At 41.4% G+C, this 15,982-nt stretch overlaps 1 protein-coding gene across 1 annotated transcript in view; it reads right to left on the bottom strand.

The window, feature by feature from the left end:
* The window catches only part of CCDC162P (coiled-coil domain containing 162), a 165,154-nt gene that overhangs the window by 92,333 nt on the left and 56,839 nt on the right, over nt 1-15,982 (bottom strand). The window contains 5 exon segments of the mRNA XM_011758899.3: nt 1,467-1,669; nt 6,040-6,268; nt 8,304-8,425; nt 9,148-9,348; nt 15,716-15,843. Coding sequence (XP_011757201.3) covers nt 1,467-1,669; nt 6,040-6,268; nt 8,304-8,425; nt 9,148-9,348; nt 15,716-15,843 — 883 coding nt within the window.

Here is a 15,982-nt window from a genome sequence, read left to right as displayed (position 1 = left end):
TATTCAACTTCATTACATTCAGGAGCAAATTCAACCAGTATTCCCTGAGTGCCTGGTGTGGTTCAGGCCCCATACCAGGTGATGGGATGTCACGGTAAAGAATGTGGATAGGGCTTTTGCATTTAGGGAGCTTATGCTAGCAGAAAAGTCAATAAACCAATATTAAGCAATGAATTAAAAGGAAATGTGCTGAATGGAGGGGAAACCCAGGTGCCAGTAGAAGGGCTTAGCCTAGTTGAGTGATCAGAGAGGCATTTGGGAAGGCTTGGAAGAGAGAAGGAACAAGGGAGCTGTTGCAGGAAGTCAGGGACCCTGAACGGAGGGACTGGCTGAAGACATGGCAGAAGAACATAAATTGTGAAGATTTCATGGAAGTTCCCCAAATTAATACTTTTATAATTTCTTACGCCTGTCTTTACTGCAATCTCTGAACACAAATTGTGAAGATTTCGTGGACACTTATCACTTCCTCAACCAATACTCTTGTGATTTCCTATGCCTATCTTTGCTTTAATCTCTTAATCCCTTCATCTTCATAAGCTGGACCTTGTGATAATTGCATTAACTGCACAAATTGTTTAAACAATATGAAATCTGGGCACCTTGAAAAAAGAACAGGATAACAGCAATGGAGATAACCTTAAAGTCTGGCTGCCTGTGGGCCAGGCGGAACAGAGCCGTATTTCTGTTCTTTCAAAAGCAAATAGGAGAAATATTGTGGAATTCTTTTTCTTAGCAAGGAACATCCCTGAGAAAGAGAATGCATTCCTAAGGGGAGGCCTCTGAAATGGCCGCTTTGGGAACGTCTGTCTTTTACAGTTGTAGATAAGGGATGAAATAAACCCCGGTCTCCTGTAGTGCTCCCAGGCTTATTAGGATGAGGAAATTCCCGCCTAATAAATTTTGGTCAGGTTGGTTGTCTGCTCTCAAACCCTGTCTCCTGATTAAATGTTATCAATGACAAAGTGTGCCTAAAACTTCATTAGCAATTTTAATTTTGCCCTGGTCCTGTGATCTCGCTCTGCCTCCATTTGCCTTGTGATCTTTTATTACCTGGTGAAGCATGTGATCTCTGTGACCCACACCCTATTCGTGCACTCCCTCCCTTTTTGAAAATCACTAATAAAAACTTGCTGGTTTTGCGGCTTGGGGGACATCACGGAACCTGCCGACATGTGATGTCTCCCCCGGACACCCAGCTTTAAAATTTCTCTTTTTTGTACTCTTTCCCTTTATTTCTCAGACCAGCCGACACTTAAGGAAAATAGAAAAGGACCCACGTTGAATATTGGGGGTGGGTTTCCCCCGATAGGGAGCAAGGTGATCATGTTAGCCATTTAGAAAACTGTCTGGCTGCTCTGGGAGCAGAGAGGGGGTAGGCTTGTAGCAGGGAGTCTCATGGCCTGTTTTCCCCCATGTTTTGCTGCAAACCATATATTCCACCTGGGCCTCTGACCTCCACTGACCGAGCTAAGTGTGCACTCTCCAGGCTCATTTCTATCAGCCGGTGGCGGAGGGTCAAGAGTTCCAGAAGTTTGGAAAACATCTCCAAGAGTAGCACATGAGAGTCTTGGCCTTGTTTCCGTCCTTCGTCTGCTGCAGACTTGAATGCCAGCAGGCCTATCTCCCCCACAAGAAAGGGATCTCCCATAACTTTAGCTGAAAACAGCTGAAAGAAAACAAAATATCCTTTAAAACATAGAAGAATTTTCACATTAAAAAAATACACTGTCTGTCAGTGGCACAAACTCTGGATCCAGATTTCCTAGGCTCAAGTCCTAACTTTGCCATTGAGAAGCTGTGAGATTTTGGCAATGTACTCAATTTTGCTGTGTCTCAATTTTCTCATCTATAAAGTGGTGATAAGGATAATAACAGTCCTTACTGCATGCAAATAGATACTAACTTCCTAATAGGGTTCTTGAGAGGGTTAAATGGATTAACATATGGAAAAGTATCTGCTGTTATCATTATTATAAATGTTATGAGTCTAAATAAACAAATCTCTAGATATTCACTGTGGGGATACTTGTCTATGCCAAAGACAAACTAAATGGAAATAGAAGTCCCTGATTTTTGAAAGTATTTTAGTGGCCAATATCAATTTTTTTTTTTGAGATGGAGTCTTGCTCGGTCACCCAGGCTGGAGTGCAATGGAGCGGTCTTGGCTCACTGCAACCTCCACCTCCCGAGTTTAAGCAATTCTCCTGCCTCAGCCTCCTGAGTAGCTGGGACTACAGGCGTGTGCCACCACATCCGGCTAATTTTTTGTATTTTTAGTAGACATGGGGTTTCACCATGTTAGCCAGGATGGTCTCGATCTCATGACCTTGTGATCCACCTGCCTTGGCCTCCCAAAGTGCTGGGATTACAGGCATGAGCCAGCGTGCCCCACCAACAATTTTTTTTTTTTTTTTTGCGTATACCTCTCTAATTACAGTTTCAAAATTTCAAAGTATTTTTACATATATTAACTCGTTTTTATTTTCACAAGATCCCCATGAAATAGGAGTCACAGGTATCATTATTCCCCTTTGTCAGTGAGGGATCTGAAGCAACATGAAACTTTCCAAGGTCACACAGCAGTACCAAGAGTAAACTTGGGCTTCCTGATTCCAAGTTCAGCTTTTTTACAGTACACCAAACTGCCTTTCCAGCATTCCCTCACTCAGAGCTGGCCCTGGGTGATTTGTGAAGTAACCACACTGTCCTTTAACACCCTGCTGCCTTGGTGGGTACCTCTGCTGTAACATCTTTGCTGTCTTCGAATATACCACTCCCAGCAACCACCCAGTCTGGAGACCCCCTGCCTCTCTGGTTTGGCTCCCCAGGATACATAAGCTCCTTTGTCTATCCACTTATCTACCAAAAGACTGGGCTACTCAAGGATGCAATTTCTAGGCCCTTAAAGTTTTCCAAAGTGGTAACAAAGAGACCTATTAAATAAATTCCTGCATGCCTTCTGAGGGCATTTTCTGACCTAATATAAAATATTAATCTGAATACTTATAGGTATAAATTTGGACAGATTTCAAAAATAATAAAACTGTGTGGCAGCAATGGGAGATGACAGGTATCCCAGATATTCACTATAATTTATAAAATAATTTCAAATACATCTTTTTTTTTTTTTTGAGATGGAGTCTCGCTCTGTCACCCAGGCTGGAGTGCAGTGGCACGATCTCGGCTCACTGCAAGCTCTGCCTCCTGGGTTCACGCCATTCTCCTGCCTCAGCCTCCTGAGTAGCTGGGACTACAGGCACCCGCCACCATGCCTGGCTAATCTCTTTTTGTATTTTTAGTAGAGACGGGGTTTCACTGTGTTAGCCAGGATGGTCTCAATCTCCTGACCTCATGATCCGCCTGCCTCAGCCTCCCAAAGTGCTGGGATTACAGGCATGAGCCACCATGCCCGGCCTCAAATACATCTTTTAAATGTGGTATCATAAGGCAATGTAAAAGGAATCTTCAATTAATGGTAGTAGAATAAATGGCTGGTAATTTGAGGAAAAATTCGGTTTTGACTCATACCTCACATACCACACAGATGCATGCACACACATACACTCTCTCTTTTCTCTCTCTCTGGTGAAATATTAAAAGAGTTAAATATTTTTATTATTTTGTTTATTTTTATTTATTCATTTATTTTGAGATGGAGTCTTGCTCTGTCACCCAGGCTGGAGCGCAGTGGCACAATCTCGGCTCACTGCAACTTCCACGTCCCAGATTCAAGTGATTCTCCTGCCTCAGCCACCCAAGTAGCTGGAATTATAGGTGCCTGCCACCATGCCCAGCTAATTTTGTATTTTTGGTAGAGATGGGGTTTCACCATGTTGGCCAGGCTGGTCTTGAACTCCTGGCCTCAAGTGACCTGCCCACCTTAGCCTCCCGAAGTGCTGGAATTATACTCGCGAGTCACTGCACCCAGCCAGAGTTAAATATTTTAAAAATAAAACCAACCACTTAAAAATTAGAATAAGACAAATATGAAAGATCTGGAGTAAGATTTTTTCTGAATTTAGGACAGAAGAAATAATAAAGAAAATGATTAATAGATTTGACTACATGAAAACAAGTTTATGTTAAAAAAAAAAATGGAAAGACAAATGGAGAGGCTGGGCACAGTGGCTTGTGCCTATAATCTTAACAATTTGGGAGGCCAAAGTCGGGGGATCGCTTGAGCCCAGGAGTTGGAGACCTGCCTGGACAACATGGTGAAACCTCCTTTCTAATAAAAATACAAAAATTTAGCTGGGCATGATGGTGTGCACCTAGAGTCCCAGCTACTCGGGAGGCTGAGGTAGGAGGATGGCTTGAGCTGGGGAGACTGAGGTTGCAGTGAGCTGTGATTGTGGCACTGTACTACATCCTGGGCAACAGAGTGAGTCCCTACCTCAAAACAAAACAAAACAAAACAAAAGGTGCAGGGGGGGATGAATGGGGAAATATTTGCATAAAATTATAGACAAAAAGAAGATTAAAATTCTTATTTAAGAGAAGCTCATGTAAGTAGATAGGACTAATGTTAGGATTCCAACAGACACATAAAGGGAAAGAACAAAATTCACAAAAAATATAATTAGTAACAAAACATTTGAAAGACTAAGCTCAATAAATAGCAAGAAAATGCAAATTAACAGCATAATACCACTTTTCATGTATATGTGTATATTCGCACATACATCATATGCTTTTGCCTAATACTACACAGTATAGCAGAACTGGTACTCTTAAAATACATGAGTGTCATTATAAATTGGCACAACTCTTTGGAAAGCGATCTGCTAATATGTATCCAAATATTTAAATTTTATTTTAGTAATTCTGTTTCCAAGAACCTATCAAAAGGAATCAATTCAAAATATGGAAAAATCTTTATGTAAAAATATATATCTTATAGCATTTTTCATGATAATGAAAATTGGAAACCACTTGAATGTCCATCAATAGAGAAATGATTAGAGAAGTTTTTATTCATCAGATATGGGAATTATATGTGGTCATAAAGGTAAGTCTAAGACGAGTTAGCATTATGGAAAAATATGTAGTATAATGTTAACTGAGAAGAGGAGGAAATAACAATGGACAAAAACTATGATTATGGCTATGTACAACACACATATTAACAATACTTAAATTCAGAAAAATAATGATATGAATGCATTAGATTGGTAATGTTTAAATTCAATTTTGTTCTTTCTGCTTTTGCTAGAATTCTCTGTGATTTTATGTTATTTTGGTCACTGCAAAATAAAATCAATTTTTACTTTAGTCAAGAGGGGATAGGAGGCCAAGGCAGACCTATGGAGCAGACAGTTTGGGCAGTGGGGGGCCTATGAAAGTTTCTTTGTCATATAGCAAGTATGCACACAGAATGAGGTCAAATTGGAAACCCAGGGGTAACCTTGACAGCCTTAACAGAAAAAGAAAAGGATTAAAATCCAACTACAAACAGCATGTAAATCATTAACCCACAATTTGAACCATGGAGCAGTAGAGCTGAGAGGGGCTTCAGAGTCATCAAGCTCACCTCCGCCTACCTCCCCTACCAAGTACACAAACATAATTTTACAGAAACAGTAAAGTGAGGTCAGAGAGGCTAAGAGACATGCTCAGAGTCACACAGCAAGTGAATGGCAGGACTGAACTTGAATTCTGATCAACGCTTTCTGTCTTCTGCCGGATCTTGACAAAAAGAACACATTTAGGAAGTGTCTTAGTGGAAAGAAAATATAACATTTTTAATTAAAATGTATTTGTTAAAATATAAATAATAAACCAGAAAACATTTCCCACATACCCACATATATCACCTTTTAAATTTTAATTGTAGCAGTATCTTTACAAATGAGAAACTTTGACCCCATCCCCCAAAAAATCACATAAAACTATTGGCAAGGCTTATGACTGAGCTCTGTCTCTAGCCAAATAATGGGGGAATAGAGCCAAACAGAAAAACAAAGCTAAACAGTAACATCTGGAAAAAAAAAATTCTCCCTGCCAAGGACCCAACTATCCCCTTCAAAAAGAACTTACATCTTTCTGGAGCTGTGCACTGTAGCAGGCCTCAGGCGTGGCTGGGGTGAGCCACAGGCCCAGGGCCAGCTGCAGGACATGTCGCTCCAGGGAGGCGAGGCCACTGGCTGATGTGGGTCTGTAGGCATGGCAGGCCTCTTGGAAGAGATGCTCTAGGGCTTTGGGGATAAGCGCTACCAGGCTGAGGGAAGGGTGGAACTCCAGCAGATAAATACTTTTTGAAGCCGGGCTTGAAGAAAAGAACAACAAATGACAATTTTACACAACAAACTTAAAATTCAAAAGATATTTCAATTTTATATTTTTAAGGACCAATAAAACAGCTCCTGTATGTCCAGTGCATTATGAAAAACTGAGAGCTCAGAGGGACCTCAGAGTCTGAGAAACTGCTGGGTTGCATGACATGTTCTTTGCTTTAATGTGAACCTTTAAAAACGGAAAGACACAGATGTGTATTCTAGAAGCTCAATAAGAATAAGACTATACAGGCCGCGCACAGTGGCTCACGCCTGTAATCCCAGCACTTTAGGAAGCCGAGGCAGGTGGATCACGACGTCAGGAGATCAAGACCATCATGGCTAACACAGTGAAACCCCGTCTCTACTAAAATTACAAAAGAAATTAGCCAGGCATGATGGCAGTCACCTGTACTGTAGTCCCAGCTACTCGGGAGGCTGAGGCAGGAGAATGGCGTGAACCCGGGAGGCGGAGCTTGCAGTGAGCTGAGATCGTGCCACTGCACTCCAGCCTGTGCGACAGAGCAAGACTCTGTCTCAAAAAAAAAAAAAAAGGACTATACAGCAAAACTGTCAACATTTCAGTAATCAATATTTACTCAAATATATAACAAAATAGTTCAAAAGTGACTACATAAAAAACAAATAATTTCCATGGTTATTAGTTTCTATATTTCATCTGAATCTTTATCCCTTCTTTCCCAAAATGTTAACAGACAATTTTTAAATTCTGTACATAACTGCTGGAATCATTCAAATGGACTGTAATCATTCATAAATGAATGAGGCCAGAAGCAAAAAAAAAAAAAAAAAAAAAAGTTCATCTGTGGGTTATTTCTTTAGATATAAAGGGTTCAGCACAAGTGGAGAGTCCTTCTATACCTACACAGAACTGAAGAACATTGTAACTCCCTTTACATTGATGCAAATGGTATCTTTCTTAGTCCTGAATCTGCAAAATAAAAACAGCCTAAAGTCTGGAAAGGAATCTCACCAAGCAAATAATACTTGCTTTCGAGACTATTCTGGCAGGTTTTAGTATCCATATAACCCTAGCCTACTCTGCCAGAAACCATTTCCGGAACAGTAAATGTTTGCCATAGCAAGCTGCACACACACAGCTGGTGTCTCAAGTTTATTACAGAGAAGAAATCAGTCCTGTGGAAGATCTATGGAGAAAATGCAGAGTTTTGAGCCTGGGGCTCTTTCTCAAAAAATGAGAATCTCAGATATTTGCTCCCATGATGCCCTGCCTGTCCCCAAGATAATACCATAACCCATTATGGCAATTTCTTACATAAAGTCTGCCTTTACTGCTGGACTGTATACCTCACGGGAACATAGAACCATGCCTGTGTTGTTCACATCTGTGTGCCAAACAAATATTTGTTGGATGTTGAAATTTTCTCCACCCATTTGGAGGCAATTGAGAGATTGTGATCTAGAGCCATGCAGATCAACCTGCGGCTTGTCACCTGCTTCCCAGTTTCCTCTACCCTCAAAGGTTAAAAGGGAAGAGGGAGATGGTTATGCTGCCTATCTAGGGGGTGACAAAGTGTGTACCCTCTCTGAGTGGTCACAGGAAATTTAACTCTGTTCCTTAAATTTAACTCTGTTGTGACCCTCCAAGGCAAATCTGCAGAAACCTCTTTAGTGACACTTAAATTCCTTTTTAAGAAGCTTTTAAGCACCTTCAAGCTTTATACATGTAGGCTCGTGTGGTGCATCTGGTTAAATCCTGACAGCATCTCAAGAGCAACTGCTTTTTCCCCAGGCCTTTTCAAGAGAATGATGATTCTGTACCCAGTGGCATATGTTTAAATTCTAGCCTCCTATTCTTTATTATTCACAAAACAAAAAGATACTCAATATACAAGGGAATCCCTCCTTTGTGGCCTTGGTACCTACTTCTTTCATCTCCCCCAAGCACTTGAGAAGTGCTTTATAGAGTAGTACTGAGATTGAACACTCTATCCTTAATAATCTAGAAGATCACACATAAAATGTATAAAGACAACATCAACTTACCAGCTATTGTTGATGGAAATAAGTTGTTTGCAAACTATATTAAGGGGAAGTCCAAATGTATTGCTATTGTCCAGATGATCCTCTCGCCAAATCCTCTGGACATACTCCCGCTGACGTTCTATCTAAAAATGCAGCGTAAACATTAAAATTAGAAAAGTTAAACTTTCCCACAGCCATGAGTTATAAGCCTTGACATGAGAAGGATTTCGTCCCTTTGTGTCTCTTCATCATTTGACTAATTTTCACGCTGACATTGTTTTGAAGACTCTTTTGCAATGGGCTGGTTTCTCAGTCTGAGCCAGATAGCCAAGGGAAGCAAAGGCAACTGACTTCAGACAAGTTTAAGAAGCAAAAGAGAAATCTTTCTGTTAAATAATTGACTACATGGAAAAAATTTCAACCAGGTGGCAACAATTCTTTGTCTCTTGCTTGCTTCAAGCCATTAGCGTTTCCCTAGAGGACATACAATATGATGGTTTCTTTCAGTGTCCTAAAAATAATCACACTTTAAAAAAAATAAACAAAATTTTATACATTAATGTCAAAAAGATGTATCATTAGTTCTTCTTTCACTACAAATAAACTTTGCAATCTAATGAAAACTAAGGTCATCAATTCCTTGTGGACCATTAACTCTAATTAGGGGTGGAAATCTCTCTTTAAGACCATAGTTACACTGGGATTTCAACAACGCAAATGAGCTTACAAATAAGTCAGCTGTACATGCCGGCCTAGAAAACACAGATTTCAGATCTGCAATGGAAGGAAAACACTATTTTCATTTCTGGCCTGTGTTTTCCATCCTCTTCTCGCACGCAGTATTTTAAAACCCAACTACACTCACCTGCTGGGTGAGGATGCCCCTCACTAACTGCAGGTGAAGCCTCAGGCAGGTGCATTCCTCTCGGTAGGCCTTAACGAAATAGGGGTGGCTGAGATCAAACCTCGGGCGCCGGTGCACGATGTCCGTCATCACTTGTGCTAAGGCAAACCTCTCCTCAGGGTCCAACGTGTGCTGGTAGGCTTCAGAGTAATTGTCAAGAAGCTGCAAATAAGGTTGGTAGTCAGGGATCAGCAGAGGCAGCCTTGGGGCCCAGCAAAGAGATGGGAGGCCCCACCATACTGTGGGGATGCAGTACCAATACAGTGCCGTGCAGCTAGTAAACCTACAGACAGAGTTAGACAGGGAAAGGGAAAGAACAGACTTTGGAGCCAGAAGAACTAGGCTTGAGTTTGAGTTCCTGCTTCCATCCCCTCTTCCTCTGGTATCCACAAATAAAAAGGGGGTGAGGTAATTATATAATAATTATTAGCTCCAATCAGACAACACATTAAGACACTTAATGTGTTTATCTCCAACACCTTTCTCCAAGGACTCATTCTCCTTCTTCCATTTTATTCCATCACCAAAGCTAAGTAGGTGCCCGCCTGACTTCTACAGTCTCAGCCCCACCTCTGACTCCTCCTCTTTAATAGTTTGTTCACATTTCACCTACGCAAAAACGATACAGGAGTAGAATGGAAGGCTGAGGGTAAATGTGCTTCCTATATATAAAGTGATTTATCCCAGACTGAAGTCCTCTAGATTGGGCCTTACAAACAGAACTCTCCAACACATCAAGTGTCCAAAACCCCAGTGGAGATCTGTTTTAGTGGAGTTCGCAAGTCTTTTCTAAAAACCCAGAAAAGCTTTCAGACACTAACTGCTGAAGAGCGTTCTTAGTGTGGGAATTCAGAAAGAGATGTCTCTTGATTTTGCTTTTACATTTGTCTGTGAGCTTAAGGAATTTCTGTTCTGTGTGTAAATTCTATTTGTGTGTGATTAGTCATGATACTAATCGGAAAAAGCTCTTCAGAGATCACTGGGTTGGAATTCCCAACTGGGACCCTAGGGCAAGATAAGTAGCTCTGATGTGTACAGTGCACAATAAATCCCTTCTCCTGTTAATCTGTCTTTTGTCAGTTTCATTTTCAGAGCCCAGGCACTGAATCTAAGAAAGCAGAGGAAAAAGTTTTTCCTCCTCTACACAAAAGAATTGAACGCTTGAGGATGAATAGCACACTAGGAATCAAATACTGCTTTACTAAGAGATACTTTATTTTGGAGACCCTAAGGCTAAGGCTCAAGGAGGAAGAGCCTGAAGCACTTTATTTAGCACCTGGTTTTGTAGGATGTCCTTTGGGTATAAGGGACCTTGGATCAACCTTAGTATGAAAAGGAAGACACCAAAGGAAACTAAAAGCTCAGGTCACAGAGATGCTCCACAAGTCAGAAACTCACACATCAAGAGTGCAAAGTGAGGGAAGGTGGAGACCACCCTTGCCTTTATTTATTTATTTATTTATTTATTTTTATTTATTTATTTTTTTTTTTTTTGAGACGGAGTCTCGCTCTGCCGCCCAGGCTGGAGTGCAGTGGCTGGATCTCAGCTCACTGCAAGCTCCGCCTCCCGGGTTCACGCCATTCTCCTGCCTCCGCCTCCCGAGTAGCTGGGACTACAGGCGCCCGCCACCGCGCCCGGCTAGTTTTTTGTATTTTTTTAGTAGAGACGGGGTTTCACCGTGTTAGCCAGGATGGTCTCGATCTCCTGACCTCATGATCCACCCGTCTCGGCCTCCCAAAGTGCTGGGATTACAGGCTTGAGCCACCGCGCCCGGCCCACCCTTGCCTTTAAATGAGCCCCAGGGAAAATGATGCCAGCTGGGTGATCTCGGTTACCTTGTTCCATCCACCAACCTCTGCTCTATAATAACACTCAATTATTACATAGCAGAAGACAACACAGAAATGAAGGAAGAATGACTGGATCGGGGTAAGAAAGGTGTCCCTCAGTAGACCCAGGTGAAGTTAGGAAAGAAACAATTACTTCCCTAACTCATTCTGGACTCACTTGAACCTTTTTAGCTGGGCCAGGGCAATCCCAGAAGCTGGTTTATCGTATTTATACTTCCTTGACCTGTTTTTGCACAGAGTCCAATTGTTTGGTTATTTAGCAGGGGGAGTTTGTGGGGAGTTGGGGGTGGGGGAAGGGTTCTAGATGGTGATTCCAACCTGATACCAGACTGCAGAGGCTCATGCTAAATTGCCATTTTATCACTGTCGATAGGGCTGTCAGATTTAGCAAGTAAAAATATAGAACATTTAGTCAAACTTGAATTTTAAATAAATAAATACTTTTTTGGTATAAGTATGTCCCAAGTATGGCACTATATTATCTGGTAAACTTAGCTGTGGGGAAGGAAACTGTGGCTCTCTTTTTAAATTGATGAAGCTTCTTTGAGCTTTGTGCTCAACCTCAAGAGGCTCTCAGATCACTGCATAATTTTATTATGAATTCTTTCCCAACAGGGATGGGGCCAAGATCTTTCTGCCTCATGGGTTCTATTTATTATCTGTTTGCTAAGTGGCCCATTTCCATTTCAACTCTGGGCTGGTATTTGTCTAAGAAGTCTTCCCAGTCTGTCAAATGTCACCTGTGTGTGTCAAGAGCCAACTCTCAGGCAAGATAATATGTGGTGCATGCTGATGGTAAGCACAAAATATTGGAGAAAATGGGAAAATAGACAAAATAAATAATCTCAAACCTTACTGTGTTTATATTCTTTTTACTTCATTTTTTTGTCTTGGATTTAAAAAAACTTCTAAAATAGTATTTTAGGTCAAATGAAAGTGCAAAACAGAAAATCTTTGCTAGACCCAACTTAGTACAGGACATTTTCTTTCTGGCTTTTCTAAGGAATGATCTTTTTATCCAGTACATTTGTCCTTCGGTAGCTGTAGAAAGACTTAGCAGATGGTACAGTGTCACTTAGGAGCTGCTACAGCTGATACCTGACTTTTCTAAGAATCCCTTGATCTACCTAAGTTTCTACCAGCTCTAATTTTATGAGCGTCATAAGGATTTAAAAGAACCCAATATGTTCAAGCAATTCTTAACCCTAGTGATACCAATAGATTTAACAATCAAAAACAGCTGAGGAAACTTGGCTGTAGGAAATAGTACTGGGGGAAATAAACTACTTTAGATAGAAATCTGGCTTATCCATTAAAAATAGGCTCTTTTGACAAAATTTCTGACTTGGCCATTTTACACTTTTCGCACCGATAGCTCAGTTTCTAAAGGGAATTTATTCTCAGGATAGAAAAGAGGGAGATATTTTCACCAAATGTTTTTAAGTCAAAATAGTTTCATTTACCACAGAAGGAACTAGTAGACTGTCCTGACACCTTACCACACAACGAATCCTAGGCTGAAGTGTGGAGAATTTGGTTCGTTTTTCAGTATTTTCTGCCTTCCTCCTCTTCTATTGCCATTGAGTCTTGCCGGGGGCCTCCAAAGGAGGCTCAGAGGCATTGAAAGGGAAGGTAGGGAGAGAGAGTACAGAAAGGGGTGGGGGGGTGCTGTTTAAAATTCATGCCTGGGCTGAGTGGGGTCGCTCACGCCCTGTAATCCCAGCACTTTGGGAGGCCGAGGCGGGCGGATCATGAGGTCAGGAGATCGAGACCATCCTGGCTAACACGGTGAAATCCCATCTCTACTAAAAAGTAAAAAAAAAAAAAATTTAGCCAGGTGTGGTGGTGGGCTCCTGTAGTCCCAGCTACTCGGGAGGCTGAGGCAGGAGAAAGGGGCGAACCCAGGAAGCACAGCTTGCAGTGAGTTGAGATTGCACCACTGAACTCCAGCTTGGGTGACAGAGTAAGACTCCATCTCAAAAAAAAAAAAAAAAAAAAAAAAAAAAAAAAAAACATGCCTGGACCCATAAACTTGTTGAGTTTAAGGATCCTGTCTTATTTATATTTCATACAGCCATTCCAGTTACTACACTGTGCATCTAAATCTCTCACTCCGTTGATTAAGGTTCCAATGGGCAGATTAAGACTCCAGACTAATGCTGTAGGGGCCAGTTATCATTGAAAAGAGGAACATTTTTTTCAAAGTCCAAGGCTTGCACTATTGAAGCCTGGCCAATTGTTTGCCAGAGGGTGGGTGACCTACATCTCCAGGAGTAACAGACCAACCAGAGAGCAGATGAAATGGTGAACCATCTATTCTACTAGCAAAACAATTCAAAGAAAACATTGCCATTTCCCCATCTTCTGACCATATCATAGTGCACTATAACCTGGTTTCCACCCCCACCATGCTTCTGAGAGTCCTGCAATGCTGCCAGTGACCATCTGACCAAGCTGCTTTGTTTTTAGGAGTTCCTTTCTTGACGTTTCATGGAACTCCACAAGTAACCATCCCCTCCTAATTAAAACTCATTTCTTCCTTGTTTCTCTGGTCTATTTAGTTTTACTGCTTCTTGTTTCATGACCTGCCCCTTAAATGTAGGTACATTACTCAGGGGCTGGGCGCGGTGGCTCATGCCCGTAATCCCAGCACTTTGGGAGGCCAAGGCAGATGGATCACTTGAGGTCAGGAGTTTGAGACCAGCCTGGCCAAAATGGCGAAACCCTGTCTCTACTAAAAATACAAAACATTAGCTGGGCATGGTGGTGTGCACCTGTAATCCCAGTTACTCAGGAGGCTGAGGCATGAGAATCGCCCGAACCTGGGAGGCTGAGGTTCAGTGAGCTGAGATCGTGCCACTGCACTCCAGCCTGGGTGACAGAGAGAGATTCTATCTCAAAAAGAAAAAAAAAAATGTAGGTGTATTACTTAGGGCTGCATTTCAGATATCTCTAGTTTCTCCCAGTTGTTTTGATTCATCACTGTGGTTCAACCTCCATATTCATACCTCAGCTCATACCTGTTCCTGAGCTTCAGACCTATTGCTGCCCACAAAACATTCACACTTGAGTTTCAGCAAACCCCCTCAAATGCCTTGTTTTCCTACGGCCTATGTCATTTTCCCCTCTAAAGACACTCTTCCTCCTCCTGGGTTCAGTTTCAGTTAATAGCCTCCTCCCTAACCCTCAGGAATTTGTTTTAATTCCTTCTTTACTTTCTTGCCCCAACTTCCAGATCCAGTCTTCCAATCCTGCCATTTCCACTTCTACAAAGTATTCTCAGGTCTGTTCCTCCTTCCAAGTCTCACCGCCTCTCTGCCTTTCTATTCTTCTATTGTCATTGTATGCTTCCTCCTAATTTTTCAGGTCACTGTTGCAATAACTGCACTTCTTCTCTCAGGGGCGCTCTATTCCAATCCATTCTCTCACATACGCCCAAGGTAGCTGTTAAAAACACAGCTATGATCATATTTCTCTCTATGGAAACTCACTAATGGCTCTTCTTTGTTTATAAGATGGACTCTAAAATAATATAATTAGCAGGTCCTTTATAGGCTGCACCCAAAACACATGTGTGGCTTGTTGCCACCCATCATGCCTTTACATCCCAGCCATAACAGTCTTCCTACCATCCTCCAAGAAGGTAGGATTTTATTTCTCAAAATAAAATCCCCCAAGCTGGTCCTTCCCATTTACATTCCCCAGACATTCTAATGCTGTTTCGTCTCCTTAAGAATCTTTTCTTCCCTGCCAGACAACATCTTACTCACGTTTTAGTATCAAGATGAAATATCGATTCCTCTGGAAAGGCTTTCTAGCATTTCTTACACCGGACAGTGCTCCCCTCCCCCAGGACAAATCTCTCTGCAGAGTCCCCATGACTCATGAATGTACTCAATTATAAACTGTTAGGAACTAGGTTATAAGTTTTGCTTGGAGATTGAATCTTTTGTAGATGATAAATTCCTTAAAGATAAAGATCATTTTCACTTAGTTATCTATATGTCCCTGAATGCCTGGAACAGTCCCTGGCGGAGTAAATACTTCATATTTCATAAGTAAATGCCTAACAATTGGTGATTATTAGAAGGGCTGATAATCCATGCTAAGGGCACAAATGAAGAACAGTAAACTTGCAGTGTTTCATTCATTATTGGGATATGAACCATTTGTGACACAGTGATGATTTAGTAACCTGCTGTTTCATTGCTTTAAACTCACCCCCGTAACATTGCACTCAGCACCCTGTCCAATGCTTTCACCTACCCACATGTGGCATATGCTTCTACAGGTCATGATCAGGTCAACTTGTCTGTAATTAGCAAAGTGAGCATTGTCCCTATGACTGCACAATGAGCATGAATGAAATCATCATTCATTCTCACTAAAAGCATACATATTATAAGAAGGAATTATACAGTCCTCTAACAAATAATACCTGTAAGATAAAGAAGTATCTTTCACATTTTGTTTTTTGTGATGAACCTCAGTAAAGAAAATAAAATTTATTACATCCTTATAACTAGCCAAGATTATTTAAATAAAATAATTCTTCTCCTGATTGAGAACTTTTCTAAAAGTCTAACTGGGTTTTATTTACAAAAACAAAAACAGAAAAAAGACTGGATTTTGTAAGAATGTTTTTTTAGCAGACATTTTGTCTCCTAGGCAAGAATACCTGGTGCTTGTTTTCCAGAAGAGCTGCTTCCCAAGTCCATATGTCATAGAGCACAGCAAATCTGTCCACACCTGCATGGGCCCATCCCCAGTCCTGGCCACTCTTTGGCTGGCTGCCCACTTTGTGACCTGGGAGAAAAGAGGGTGAGAATGTTTAGAGACAGGTCTTCCAAGGAACCTGTTCCAATTAGAAATGTGCCCCTTGGATTATCAGCTCCATCTCAGAAACAGAAATGCTGAACCAGTCCCTGGGACGAAGCCTGAGTTC

The sequence above is a fragment of the Macaca nemestrina genome, chromosome 5, assembly GCF_043159975.1.
Source record: "Macaca nemestrina isolate mMacNem1 chromosome 5, mMacNem.hap1, whole genome shotgun sequence".
NCBI classification, from domain to species: domain Eukaryota; kingdom Metazoa; phylum Chordata; class Mammalia; order Primates; family Cercopithecidae; genus Macaca; species Macaca nemestrina.
The sequence above is the reverse complement of the archived record's forward strand: the minus strand, read 5'-3'. Positions and strand labels throughout refer to the sequence as shown.